Consider the following 14,728-nt stretch of genomic DNA (forward strand, 5'->3'; position numbering starts at 1 on the left):
AGAAATATCCTGTGGTCGTTTCCCTCTATGCTAATGTCGTTGTTGAATTTTGATGCAAACTCTCTTTTCCAAACTTCGGCCACAACCTCGAGTTAATCTTACACGATCATTTTTGATATTGTGACGAGCCCCATAACTTATTATTGACATAATTTACATCGATGATATATAATAATAGCAATAATTCAATGTAATGACTAATGACCATATCAAAAGGGTACAACATGTGCCAATAATTGGAGAGTTAGGATCTTAAAGTGAGAATTTTACTTTAATTCAATAAAATGGAATTATTCCCATTTTTAATTTTCTTGATCCAATAGTAAAACCTTTTACACTGAAATACTCACTTTTCAGAGATCCAAATTCAAAATGGAACATGCTAGATGCAAATCAAACAATTTACACAAACGATGCGTTGCATGTGTTCAGTGAAACACCAATTAGTATTAGGAGTTCAAGACCTAGCCCCAGCTCAATTTGAATTGAATGTGCTACAAACTAAGTGAGTTGCAAGATTGAACACCAGTGTATAATCCTTTCACCTTGCATCAGTTCAATATGAATCAGAACATATTATTATACTTTTTCATTTAACTTTTAATTTGGTAACCATTCATGTTGGACAAACAAGAAACCCATAGTATTGTTTTACTTTATGTATATTATGAAACAGCCAAATGGTGAGAGTGAGAGGGATGAGGGATTAGTTAAATAAGATGAAAGCATATGCTCCATAGGTTTCAATGATCAAACACAGATTTTACCAAGTGCTTTTAGGAATAAAAAACCAGTAACACAGACAAAAAAAAAAAAAGCACTATATATATATTAGAAGTTGAAGACAGGAATTAAAAAGGTCTCGTATTTTTTAATTTCTTTTTTTTTTTTTTGGGTCCTTCTGAAAGACAAATTTTTGTGTCTCCATCTTATATATTTATGTCCTGATTCATCTACCAAACACAACCTTCGTGGCATATTACACTCTCCAAGGTAAGGGAACTTTTGCAAATTGAATACTGACGATTGAAGCCAGTGATGGACGGTGAGTGCCTCAGGAGTATGAAAAACCCTCAAACCCATGAACCAGTGATAGGAAAATAAGAGATAAAAAAATGAAGAATATACTCAGTCACGATCACAAGTTATAATTAGTCATGATAACAACTTCTATGACCAGCTACAAAGCCGCATTCAATTTAGATGTCTGCAACACTGATACTATGCATAATCTCTAGACAAGAGTCTGCTTATTTTAATAAGCATTAGGGTAGCTTAAATGGAATCCAATAATGCATTCAGGTAGCATCTTGATCTAGTATCAGAAATTAGGTTTGGGGGAAAACAATGCTGACTGGATGCAATCCAGCAGAAATTCACCAGTAAATGCCGCTATATACGGTAACTAAATTGATGTCAATCAGGATGGGATCACATGATTTCACAATATGAAGATGTAGAAAAGTTGATCACTTTTACAGACAGGACATATTTACTTATGTAGATAACTCAATACACTACATCCCAGTGAGCAAGTTCAACATGTCAGAAATAGACTTGTGACGACAAAGTAATTAGTTTCAGTCCTTGTAAAGATCATTTTTGAATACAGTCAATTGGCAAAAGGTAGAATCAGCCAAAGACCAAACATCTATGCAGCTCCTAACAAAACTTTCCTATTTCCACTGATGCAAGAATTAAAGAAACTATGCTCTTCTGCCTGGCGAAATGTATGCATTAAACAGTATCTATAAAAGAAACCTAGACATTTTAATGTACAATACTATGTTAGCTCGAGATGTTTTACTAGAGATTCTCAAAACATCATGAGAACCGTCTTTACAACTATAGATGCTACTGCTAGAAAGGAACTTAAGGAAGTCAGTAAACAACTAAAAATACATAACTAATAAACTAACGTGTTGTCTGCTACGAAATTCCATGACAAATATTTACCTCAATGAGAAGGAGTCATTGCAAGCAATGAAGTTGACCTTATTTTTTGTTCAGTGACCACATTCAAAACATGACATAGCAATAACCATCTTTGTTTTGCCAATACCTGAAACAGCCAAGTTATTCAGAATTCATCTCCATGAATAAAGAATTGTTAACGGATAACAGAACATGTGTGTGTACCCTAAAAGCGGATTATAAGAGCCATCTCTTCTATTAAAAAATTGAAAAAACATTGGGGAACAAACTGTAATGTTAAACTCTTATAATAATACCCAGAAACATGCATCAACAACAACAAAGCCTTGTTCCACATAACATGAATTTACAATCGAAATGTAAAGCCATCACATAGGACATGAAAGAAAAAAGATTAACAGCAAACAAGAGCAGGATCAACCGGTAAATACAAGGTGTCAAGATTATGATAAGATATTTATATTATCAAGCCATAGCTTCTTGTGCTTGTCCATAAAAACACTACTTGCAGAAGTGAAAGTGATTTTTAATTAATATAAATTACACAAAAAACGATGCCAACAGCAATTCTTTGTAATTTTGATGAAGATCATGCAATGGTTTATCAACAAACAGATGGCTTCTACAGTTACTCCCATTGTACCAAAAAGAAAAAGTTACTCTCAAATATTCATTTAAAAGCTACTGTAGAAGGACATCACTAATTTTTTAGGGATTCCATCAAAAAGTTTAGAAGGACAAGAAATGGCCCCCTAGTGTTCCTAAAATAAACAAGTACTGCTACTCATTGGGAAATCAGATAATGTCATTTAATTCTGCTGAAGTTTGCAAAATTGTTTAGAGATGATTCACTTCTTTTTTCCCTAAATCTTTACCCTATTTTATGTGACATCCTAGACAAAAGAAAGTTCTATATATGTTTATTAAGGTAATCCTAGTTCAGATGGCCATAAATCCTGGAATGTTCACACGCTAGTACAATTCAGCAACCACGAACCAAATCTTAACAACTGCTCTCAAAGAATCCAAAATATCAACCATACCAAAAAAAGGCAAAAGAAATAAAGGAAGATCAAGGAGAGAGAATAAAACATGCACTATTCAACCAACAACCAGACAGTAGCAACTGAGAATAAGTTACATGGCTAGAAAAGTAAATGCCAAATGCAACTGAAGATGCCAGTCTAGGGCAGCATCAAAGCAATTTGCTTAAATGGCATAGATTTAGATACACCATCCACCCACCTCCAGCACATGGATGGCTATATATATGTGTGTGTGTGTGTGTAATAATAATAATAAAAGACATTCTATAAGCATATTTGAAAATGAATGGTATGTAAATAAAGGTAGAAAGCATTAGTTTCTTGTAGATGATGATGATTTCAAATTTTAGATACATAGTTATTTCCTAGAACTTGAAACCAGGGTTATAATTTTCTAAACAGAAAAAAGAAGAAAAGAAGGTTTCAATGAAGCTTTAGAATCTAGTTAGTACTCCAAAGCATGGCATCAAGGAGAAAGGAAATAGGAGCTGCCCATGAATGCATAACTAAAATGATGGTTCAGTTGTACAAAATTAACAAGAACGACAATATTAACATCATGCACAAATCACCCGAATTTATTTTCTTCCCTGATAAACATGACAGAAATAGTTCTATGAAAAAACATACAAAACCAATTTCACATGTAGAGAGCTTAGAATACTAGGTATTCGGGTCATTAAAAGGCACTATTTATTAAGAAAATGCAAGAGAAGGGAAAAATATAATTTGAAAATAAATAAACGAAGCCGATGGTAAAATAAACATCTGTTTATTCTAGTCAAAATTGGGTACTTGAAACTGAAGATCTATAATATATATATATGTTAGTAATAATTACAAGGGATGAGAAACAGATAAACTAACCAAGTCAGAATATGGGCCTAAAATGGAAGCAAATCTTTCTGGGATACATTGTCAGGAAAATTACAATATACACAACCCTGCCAAAAAGCCTCCACAAGTTTTCAAAAATTTCTTGAGGTGAACCTAACTTTGGAGGCACAATATGCAACCTTGAATGTGATCCACCAGCAAGACCACTGAAAGATAACACGAAGGCATAAATCAGTGCAGTGGCAAGAAAGAAGAGAACCTTAGAAACACGTTCTTTTTTCCTTGAATGAAAATTGAACAAGCACAGTAATAACCTAAAACCTTCTACTACCAAGTTCAGTACATGAATACCATGTATAATAAACAAATCCTTTCTCCTTGTATAGAGAAATAAACTATGGAGAAGTTTGGGGAAAGATCCATGAATGAGGAAATCCAATCCAAACTCAAATAATGAAGTGTATGACTATACTTAGGATTTTTAAAAAGATATGTTAACAATATTTAGACTTTCAATCATGTGATATGAATCTTTTCCCCCTATTTTCTTGCCATTCATTTTTCTTTTCTTATTTTTAATGAAAGGCAAAATTCACTGGAAAGAGGAAACGAGTACAACAAACAAATGGAGGAAAGCAATATCTCAAATTTTTGTCACTGAATCCATGCAAGCACAAAGACAAGTTCGGAATGATGAACAAACTAAAGATGTCCCCAACAATTTGCAAACTTTGCAAAGCACATCCAAGATTTTCAACATAACAGCCTCATGTGAGCAATAGAGACACTGCATTCCATTTAACAGTTTCATACATGCCATGCACTTTTATCTGAGAGATAATGGAAAAAAATTAAACGATTGGCATTGTGATGTGTAGTTCAACTAAACAGACAAACCATTATGCAGAAATCAATTGTTCTAAAACAAGAAAATAATAAAAGAAAAAAAACTTACATGATATTGTTAAGAATACTCCAGTAAAATTTCAAGTCGGTCTCCAACAATTCAGAGCAGGCATGTCAGGCCTACAAGGCAACATCTGGGGAATACCATGTCCTGAAGAAGGAGGAGTTTGATCCATATCATATGTTCAAACACAGTAGGGAAGACAATTAAGATAATCAGTGCAATGTGAAAATTATCTAGTGACCTGATGTTGGTGGAGCAGCAGGTATGTTATTTGGCATTGCATGCTGGAAGCCTATGTTGCTTACTGGTGGTCTTTCAACTGGTGGCCGGAAATGACCTTCATAACCATTACCAAAAAACAAAACATTCATTTTACAACATTCAAATTGTTATTACAAAAAACACACACTGATAGCTACAGAGATTCAAACCACCCAAGGGGAAAATAAAACAAATCTAAATTATTATCTTTATAAATAATAAAGGTAAGATACCACCATAAGTTCATAACTGACTTTAGTAAATGATAAATGCATAATAAAAGTTAAACAGTCATAATTCATATATTTGGTAGGCTAAGCTACATATATCCATGTACCTTCTTGCCCAAACGGTGGACCAGAGCATGAAGGATTTTGCCCTCTCCAAACACCGTGTTGATTGTTCGTTTTAAATTCACTTGACGACATTCTCCATTGGTCATCAGCAACGAATTGCCTCCGGCCATCTGGAATGGATGGCAAAGGGAAAGGTGGATGGAATGAATGTGGAGGATGCTGCTGACCCGTAGGGTTTGGAAAAGAGTACTGACTTGACGAACTTTGGGGTGGGGCAGGATGTCCCGGTCTTTGAGCAAACGGTAGATTACTCTGTTGAAATTGATGGTTGGCTTGGGGAACTTGCACATTTGCATACATATCATTTTGTCCATATTCTAATTGCCTTGAAGGGTTAAAACCAGAAGGTGGTTCCTGGGTGCTGCAGGCTGCTGTTGGTGCAAAAGCAGCTGCTTGTGGGAATATTTCATTCTTCGCAACTGCATTACCGTGACCTCCCGGAAAAGCATTCCCAGCCATTTGAACAAACTGATTACCCTGGCACAGAGGGAAGTGTTTGCTAATATCAGTAATTAATATATATATATATATATATAACCAGTCATATTAGAAAGCAGAGTAGTCTTACACTTGTTGTGGCACTATAGTTATGAGGCACATTCTGATGATAACCTAACTGCGGAGACGACTGATGTGATGGCTGAGGTGGCCTTATTGACTGGGAGAGGTGCGAAGGGCGAGCAACTCCAGATGATTGTGGAACCAATGGCAGTGTTGGGCACGAGGGTGGTAAAGGAGGAGGTGGGGGTTGCAACATTGGAGGTGGTGGAGGTGGGGGTGGAGATGGAGATGATGGAGGAGGTGGTGGTGGAGGTGAAGAAGGCAAAGGTGGGGGTGGAGGAGGTGAACCAGGTGGTAATGGAGGAGAACCCTCCACAGAAGTGGGTATCTCTGCTGAAATGTTTGAAGTAAGATCCAAGTTCCTATCTGATCCTTGGGGTTGCAAATCTACTTCATCAGAACTATTATGAAATTCAGTCCTTTCGTCCTTCAGGTGGCCTGAAACATCTTCCATTTCTAGTTCGCCATCCACATCCTCCAAGATACAATGGCGCTTGTCATTTGGGGTAACAGTAGAAGTTTCCGATTCCCCAAGGGTGGGCGTTAGATGTGCTGGAGATGCATCATATGTATCCTTACTTGAATTAACCGGTAAATCATCATCTTCCTCATCGTCATCAAATGGTTGGCAAGATAAAAAGCCAGGCAGCTGAAATGTAGCATTACTGATATACAGTATCCAGGAATATAGCGCGAGTCAGAAATCAAAATTACTTTGAGAAAAAATTTAAAATATAATAGCTTAATTCAAAACAACAAATAGACAATAAATATTTATGTGGTTAATCAGAACTCCAGCCAAGGAAAATGTAAAATGTGCAAATAAGTGATTTCTGCTTCCCTGTGATATGATCAGCTTTTTAAGTGAATATATAGCTTATACGGCCAGATTTTTCAAGTTATGCCAGTTGTTTAAGAGGATACCCAATGCCTTCAGTTTAAAGTTTTCTTGTTTCTCCCCCCAAAATCATAGTATTATAATTGGAATCCAAACATGATTACACAATTCATTCACCACTAGATACTTGACAATAAAAAGCAGCAGAAAACAAGCTTTTGAAAAAATAAGTATGACTGGAAATAAATTGACATTTATGAGAAATTATGATACTAGTTTTTGACAAAATAAGTATTGATTTGAGAAAATTTCAAGCAATCATCCTTTCATCTGCACCCTAAGCTATCAGCCTACTTTGTCACCTTAGCTTAACTATGATGAGCCAACTTCCAAAAAATGAACATATTGAAATGGAAAAATTATAATTGTTGGAAGAAGATAAATGTTATACAAGCAATCAATCAATCATGTGTGTCTGTGTAAGTATGAAATTAACATCAGACCTGCCATATTCATCAACAAGCATGCCTTCCATTTCTCTGATTGGGTCATCCACCGACCGCTCAGCTCTAGATGGGCGCCTGAGGGAAAGGCTAACTGTTATATCATCATTTGAAACTCCAATCTCATCCATGTGACGGCGAAGAACTGATTCAGGCAAAATTTTCCTCTCAAGCCACAGCCTTAGAACCTGCATGAAATAAAAAATATCACGGATGTGATATCTCCCTAGCATACTCATGCCTCCATTTTACTCAGCAAGTATTATGCAGGGATAGCCTAATGACATTAACGATAGAGCCAAATCACATGCCCCGTTTCACATTCTCACCTGACATTCATGTAATTTGGATTTCAAATTCAGAAAATAAGCCTGCTACTTTCCTTTTAAAACAAGCTGTTTATGTTTGCCCCTTCATGTTTGGAGCAGTATCTACATGTACATTCTAAAGATTTTCATAAGAAAAAAGGAGTGCAGTTGCAATTCAAAATTTAATAGCAATGTCCTGTTTCACCATTTTATAATGTATTTGATTGGAGCAAAATTCCCACATTTGTTAGAGCTCTTTTCACTCCTAATCATGTGCCAGGATAGGCTGTTTATGGCTTCCTCTAGGTCTGTAATAGCAGCTTCCAGGCAATTGCCATGATTGATATACAAAGAGACTGTGTGCCTTTGTTGGGTCTTTAATTGTTTCTTTCTATCCTGTAATTCTCTGTCCTTTGGAGGATGTCTTAGCCTCCCCTAGTTCGACTCTCCTTACTTCATCTCAAATAAAATTCATGTTGTCATTACGAACAGAAAAAAAAAATAGCTGACCTTCAGACACTGACGACGATTCTCACGCGCATTAGCCCCAGGGGGAGCAGCAGCACCAAGAAGGCGTGGCAATGCTGCTTGAACTATAGGGATGTAGGAGGCTCCAGCAATGCCTGAAAAACTCCATATAATTATAAATATAGGTGCCATGAACAGAATACTATATAAACTTGCAACGTGGAAAGAAAGTGAAAACAGAAATATCCATAATAAATGCTAGTAGGAAAAAAAATGCTAAAGAATAAGCTTTCCCACCTTTCTGATTATGCGAGCACTGGGTGATGGAGTCCACAAGAAAGAACAAATCCACCTTGCGGTGAAAACTAGTTTCACTTTCCAGCTTTCTGATGAGAAGTTCAACAACCTGCACATTGGACATGGATGTGAGTCCACTGTAGGACCAGGAACACTAATTACTAAATTAACATGACAGACAAATCAGTTAATAGTAATAATGTCTTAGCAAATAACCAATATATATTCACATTCCAATCTATGATAACTAAATAAATGAGAAAAGGGAACAAACCAAAATCCTAACCTTCATTAGTCCAAGATGTTCCTATTCCAAGATTTTCTATATGACCAATAAAAATATAAGTAATAAATTAACACAGAGGCACAAGTAAACTAATAGTAGGAACCCACAAACTACAGCTGAAACCATATTACCAACAAAAACAATAATGTTCCAACTTCTAAATCATTTATTCTCAGGCTCAGCAAATGCTTAACTTCAGCACTCATTCACATGGGGTTCCCCATTACAACTACGCTGAACACTGGTTTAGTGGATACCAACTAGTTTTACAATTCCAACCCAGTTAATCAAAAAACTTCTCATAATCACATCAATGTGATGATGTAATCTCACAAAGCAACATACTGAGACAGTGATTGAGAACAGTATTATAATATTCAACCTACTTAATGTATTATTAAATTCAATTTAATGGTTCATTCATATAGATTCACAAAGAAAACAGCAGGAGGCATGAATCACTATTTGATAAATAGATTAACTTGCAATAATAGGGCGGACCAGACCTCATTGGCAATGCCATACTTAGCACAGTCAATGGCAAGGCGAGTTGCACGCCCAATACTGTCCTTTGTTCTTGACAATGTTTCAATCATTCCTTCAAAAGCATCACGAGCAACAGCAGCCTCAGTGCCTCCACTAAGCGAGCCCCCTGGACCCCTTTGTACTGAACCAACTCTTACGTCCTCGATTTCCTCAGTATCAGGTTGATTTTGAGAAGCCGAGAGAGGATCATTGGTTGATGGAGATGCCAATGTTGGATTCTCATAAACTGCCTGCACATCTGCCTGTGTAACATGGCCTGAGGCAGGCAGAAATGACTGAACTGTGGATGGGCTAGGAGTCCCTTCTTGAATATTGTGAATGCTAAGAGGAAAACTTTGAGAATGAGCTTGTCTTCTTTTCGCCTGAGCAACCGCAATCAGATGCTTCATACTTTTAGCAGCTTCTGGAGTCCCAGAACCAATATATAAACTGCTTTTTTCTTCCATGCTTACATCCAAACTGCAATAACATAATCAAGGTAAGAAAGGAAAAAGTTAACAGAAAATGATTCCAAGAAATGAAAGGATTCATAAGCAACTATACCGATGAAAAGCATCAGCCTCCTTTAAACCACCTGTTGCCGCAGGAACTTCAGCATCCTGCTGCAATCTTTTTGGAGTAGTTTTAGAAATTTCTACTGAAGATCCAAGCTTCTTTTTATGAGATGCAGTCTGATTCTGAGAAGTACTTATGTTATTAGAAGACTTTGAAAATCCATGAGCAGCCTTCTTTTCAGTAGCACTACTGGAAACTTTAAGTGAAGGTTTGGAAGCTTTATGTTGCTCGGCAGTTGACTTTGCTGCAGGAACAGACTGAGGTGATTTTACTGGAGACCCAGTGCGCAATTTTGCCACCTTTGAAGGAATTTGCTTTGGATCGAATTTTTCAGGACTATTATGTACAGGAATAATTTCATCAGCTTTCTCTTTCCCAGGCTGCTTAGAAGATGAGATATCATTATTTAACAGAGAAGATGCTTCTTTCGAAGGGATATGCTCAACTTCACTAAAATTTTTGTGAACTGGCTGAGCATGATCAGATTTCTCTGGTTGTGCCTTGTTACTCTTCAAGACCTCCGGAACAAAAGATGGTGACTTAATACTTTTTACAGCTCCTCCATGAATAGGAGTTTTAGGTTCATCCTCATCGTCATCATCACAAAGGCGAACAGCTCTGCGTTTCCGCGGTCCTGGTTTTACCATGACATTATTTGCATCAGCCTTCAGTCTAAGAGAACTCTTCTCTATCTTCTCATCAGAAGCAATGCTACCAGAATCAGAGATAACTTGTCGTACATGGCTGTGAACTTTGGTCCCTGGTAGTGCCTCAGAGCCAGAATCATCAGAACCTACACCAATGTGACTCCTTGATGGCATGCTTTTTTCCATTTTCAAATTTGATATGGACCTTTTCAACTCTGGCTTTTTAGAAACTTTTTCTTCAACAGTAGAACCAGGAGAAGTGCTTCTATCATCTTTGGCATCCATGCGCTTAAGCTTCTTGGTATTCTTTGCATGTATTTGGATCTTCTTTTGCTTCCCAGAATCTTTGGAATCAGCCTCCTCAGAATCCAGGCTTCTTTTAACTTTTAATAAGGTCTTATTTTTTGTTCCAGTATGATCCTTTGAGTCTGAATGAAGAATATCAAGAGAATCTGATTTAACAGAAAATGAATTTTTCCTTTTTTTCCCACTTTTCAATGTCTCTCCAGATCTGGAAAGATTAGCACCCTCAGTAGAGTCTCCTTTCATTGAAAATGACCCAGCAAAAGATCCACCATTTTGATTTCGATCATCTGCAGCATCATTTCTTTTTGAGTCGGTACCAAGCTTTCTAGGCTTGCTTCCATTTGTCAAAAGACTATGCACACCTTCTTCTTGTCTAAAAACACCAGCATTCTTTGCAGCATTAGATTTGTTAGCATTCTTTATAACTGGACTAACAGATAACTTATTTTTTACCACAGGTGAAGAACTTTCAAGGTTAGGTACAGAAAGCTTCTCATCTTGCCTTTCATGTTCTCCAATTAATTGAGCAGAGTTCTCAAAAGTAGAGCAAGCATTGCTATCTTTCTCACTGTTTGATACCGCAGCATCATTAGTGTCTGCTATGTTACCCACTCCTCCATCAACGGAAGGAGCCTCTGACCCAATATTAGAGTTATCAGTATCATCTGTCAAACCACTAGGCTTCGGTCTCTGTATTTCATCAAATGCTGCGCAGATTTCCTTCACAGCTTGAGTAAAGTACTTAGTCTTGCCTTGACCCCGTGCAGACAACTTATTTTTAGACTCACTGGTAAAAGCCTGAATATCTGCAGGGGCAACAAAAGCTCTGCGAAAGAACATAACATGGGTGTGAGCAAACAATCTAATTAAAAAGAATAGATTAAGAAGTATTAAAGGAAGAGTTTCATAGGAATCACTAAATAAAGTTACTCAGGTATTTGGATTAAGGTCAGCAGACTATTTCTTCACTCTCTTATATAGTTGTGAACTCATTACTCATGTTTCTTGTTTTTGCCCTGTCTATTTTGTTTATTATAACTTGAGGGGCTATGTCTTCTGGATATTACACCTTTTAACATAATGATTCGCATATATCATTGACAAAAACAAGTCATTAAACCTGCCTCAAATACTCTATTTCACTTTCAGGACACTAAATATATAGCATAATACAAGTTTTTCAGATTTTTTTTGTTACCAAGTGATTAGGAGTTTCTTCCTTGCCATGAGTTTTCAGCACAAGTCAGAAAAACAAAAGGCATGTGTGTTGTCAAAACAACAAGACTAAATGTCTCTTGAATAGATAAGTGAATCAGATTAATATAAACTATTCTTGTGTTCCCCTAATAGCTACACGTCCAGAAGAATAGGTCCTACCTTCCTAGATAGATTGCAAAAACAATTTCATACTGTTATTAATGAAGTCCGTTATTTATATCCACCAGTTTGGGACAAAGAACACAACCACCTCGAATCCATATAATTACCAAATATTCGAAATAGACGTATACCACATACATGTTGATGCGAACAGAAAAATTCAGAATTATATAATAAGTGGTTAATAAGTAAATAAGATTGTTGTCATGTAAGTTACATTATGTAATGACTAATAATAGTATAATACTGCTCCTTGAACACCACAGTGCAAGAAATGCTAAGTTGGACTTTAGTACTTCAATGTAACTTTGTCTCGGCTTGTATGCCAAAGAAACCACTTGAACAAAAACCAAAACCAAAAGCTAAAGCCTGTAGGCTTTGAACAGATGTCATATGGATAAATAGTAATGAAACTTGTGCGAAGGTTTTATTTCCGATATTCCATCTATTTCATTGTTATCAACTTTGTACTTCCAGAATCAAAATTATAGTGCGACATTTCAACTTAAGCTTGTTCCACTCCACTCATAATGGTCCTTGTTTAATTTTCTTCATCATGACTTACAAAAGGCAGTCCAGAAGAACTGAATACCATTCAGCTCTAATTACTTAACAATCTAATTATTCATATATTTCTAATTCTTAACCAAATGCTGATTACCCAGGAAAAAAAATTCAAAGAAGGACTTACATTTCTTTAGTACCGAAAAATTGAACAAAATATTTCTTTGGATCAGGGGGCTTCTGCCAATCTTCAGGCCTGCTTATCTAAAAAGAAAGAAGCAACAAAAGCACTTAACAACTTAATGTTCAGCGACCATAGTTAATGCTACTAGTTAACCGCATAGCATGATAGCAAGGCAGAAATATTACATAAAGAGGAAAGGTAGCATGCTAGCATGTTGTAAATGCTCGTAAAACAAATAAACCGAAAATCTTAGCTATATCCCACTAAAGGAGTCTCAGCACACACTAAATAAAAGTAAAAGAAATCCCTCATCTTCATCTCAATCAACATCACAAATCACAAAACTTAACAATGACAATACCGAAGCATCAGTGCCACACAGAGATTTCACATTGCAGCACAGTAATATTCACATGTAGGGGGAAAAATCCATTATTTATTTATTCAAATTCGAAAACAGGAAAAGAGGGTCGACGAAGAGAGAGAGAGAGAGAGAGAGAGAGAGAGAGAGAGTTGAGAGACCTTGGCAGGCCAAGCAGGGAAGCCCTTGACCTTAGCGAGGACGAGATCGCCTAACCGCAAGTGTCCGTTCGCCTTCGCCTTGTTCGCTCCGCGTCGACGCCCGGGAGCCATGACGACGACGACGGCGTCGATGCGGCACCACAATAATATCGAGAAGGAATCGAAGACGAAAACGGCGTGGTTCGGGGGAAACAATTCGAAAAAACCCTAGAAAAATCCCGCGGAAGGTGCCGCGGAGGATCGACGGTTGCCGGCGGGGAAGGACGACGGGAGGGTTAGAGCGGCGGAGGTGGCGGCGGAGAGGGATGGCGGAGCATTTGAAAGGAAAAGAGAGAGAATCTGTTAGGAGAAGAATTGAAGGGTGGAGAAGAGGGGAGGGGGTTGGGGATTGAGGCGGTGTAGCTTGGAAGCAGAAAAGGGAATGGGAAGAGAGAGAAAGAGAGAGAATAGTAGATTTTGGTGAGAGGGTGGCTTAAGCCAGAAGAGGGGGGAGAATGGGACCTATTGGGAATTTCTTCTTGATCTTCCTTTCTTTCTTTTTTGTTTCTTTCAAACACTCTCTCTCTCTCGTCTCAACTCTCAAGTCTCAACCCACGAGGCCACAAGGCACAAACCCAATATGTTCGTCTCTACACTTTCTTATCTTTTTTCTTGCTCTGATATTATTTCATTTTTTTTTATTTTGTTTACGTCAGATAGGATTTATTTGAGTGAATTTTTAAAAGTAACTTTTTTTAGTTATTTTTAAAAAAATTTCTTTTAAAAAAATAAAAATAATTTTATCTTTAAATATTTTATGTAAAAAGAATTTATTTATCAATTATATTTAAGTATAACTATATAAAAATATTTTTTATTTATTATTTAAAAAATATTTTTTTTAAAATATTTTAAAAAAATAAATAGTAACTTCTTTAAAAAAATATTTTTTATTTTTATTTTTATTATTAACAATAAAAAAAATATATTTTTATATTTAAAAAATATTTTTTTATCAACTTAATAACGTTTAAACAAGCACATAATGTTATTACATTTTTTAATTTTAAACGATAAAAAATATATTTTTTCATACTCGTTAAAGAAATTTCTAATTTCGAATAATATATTGGCCCTAATTTCAGTTGCAGAAGAAATATTTTTTAGAATAAAAAAATTGTCTTATGATTAATTTCTATTCCTTTTGATCAAGTTATTCCTCTAATCTGACACGTACACTTTCATGGTGGGATGTCGTTTTAGTTATCGAGATAAATGTTCAATGGAAGGTCATCTTACCTTAATGAACCACAAAACTCTCTTATTCCCCAAATGTACAAAATGATTAAGGGTACAACTACTCAAAACACAATTAAAATTTATTAAAGAACAAAGAAGTTCAGCATCTGAATATTTGAAGAAGATTAGAGATGTTATGGATTCTCTTGCGTTTATAGATGGACTCTCTGAAGACTATGCTTTATATATCTCAGTCGTAA

The 14,728-nt window shown here is 36.2% G+C and overlaps 1 protein-coding gene across 4 annotated transcripts; it reads right to left on the reverse strand.

Moving 5' to 3' along the window:
• Positions 1-1,473: 1,473 nt before the first annotated feature.
• Positions 1,474-13,891, reverse strand: LOC112789194 (ENHANCER OF AG-4 protein 2). Of its 4 annotated transcripts, none has more exons than XR_003196178.3 (13): positions 13,251-13,891; positions 12,732-12,808; positions 9,696-11,486; positions 9,113-9,611; positions 8,321-8,429; positions 8,066-8,178; positions 7,248-7,435; positions 5,914-6,571; positions 5,327-5,822; positions 4,970-5,065; positions 4,774-4,875; positions 3,849-4,024; positions 1,474-2,062 (listed from the first exon to the last, which is right to left on the reverse strand). XR_003196178.3 is itself a non-coding variant. In XM_025830982.3 (12 exons), exons 1-11 carry the CDS (start codon positions 13,359-13,361, stop codon positions 4,805-4,807), a joined length of 4,209 nt encoding a protein of 1,402 aa, XP_025686767.1. In that variant the 5' UTR covers positions 13,362-13,881; the 3' UTR covers positions 1,474-2,062; positions 4,774-4,804. The 4 variants fall into 4 exon arrangements, 2 of the variants coding, with proteins under 2 accessions (XP_025686767.1, XP_025686766.1); XR_003196183.3 differs by having other exon boundaries at positions 12,732-12,800; positions 13,251-13,868; XM_025830982.3 differs by lacking the exon at positions 3,849-4,024 and having other exon boundaries at positions 13,251-13,881.
• Positions 13,892-14,728: the final 837 nt, after the last annotated feature.

This window comes from Arachis hypogaea, chromosome 3, assembly GCF_003086295.3.
Source record: "Arachis hypogaea cultivar Tifrunner chromosome 3, arahy.Tifrunner.gnm2.J5K5, whole genome shotgun sequence".
NCBI classification, from domain to species: domain Eukaryota; kingdom Viridiplantae; phylum Streptophyta; class Magnoliopsida; order Fabales; family Fabaceae; genus Arachis; species Arachis hypogaea.

Bases quoted from the DNA above. Each gene is read 5' to 3' on its own strand.
- LOC112789194 (XM_025830982.3), bottom strand. From the start codon at position 13,361: ATGGCTCCCGGGCGTCGACGCGGAGCGAACAAGGCGAAGGCGAACGGA. The intron at 6,572-7,247 runs GTCTGATGTTAA...ACTGTATATCAG, and splicing joins CTTGTTGATGAATATGGCAG to TAATGCTACATTTCAGCTGC. The intron at 4,876-4,969 runs GTCACTAGATAA...CTCCTTCTTCAG, and splicing joins TGCTGCTCCACCAACATCAG to GACATGGTATTCCCCAGATG.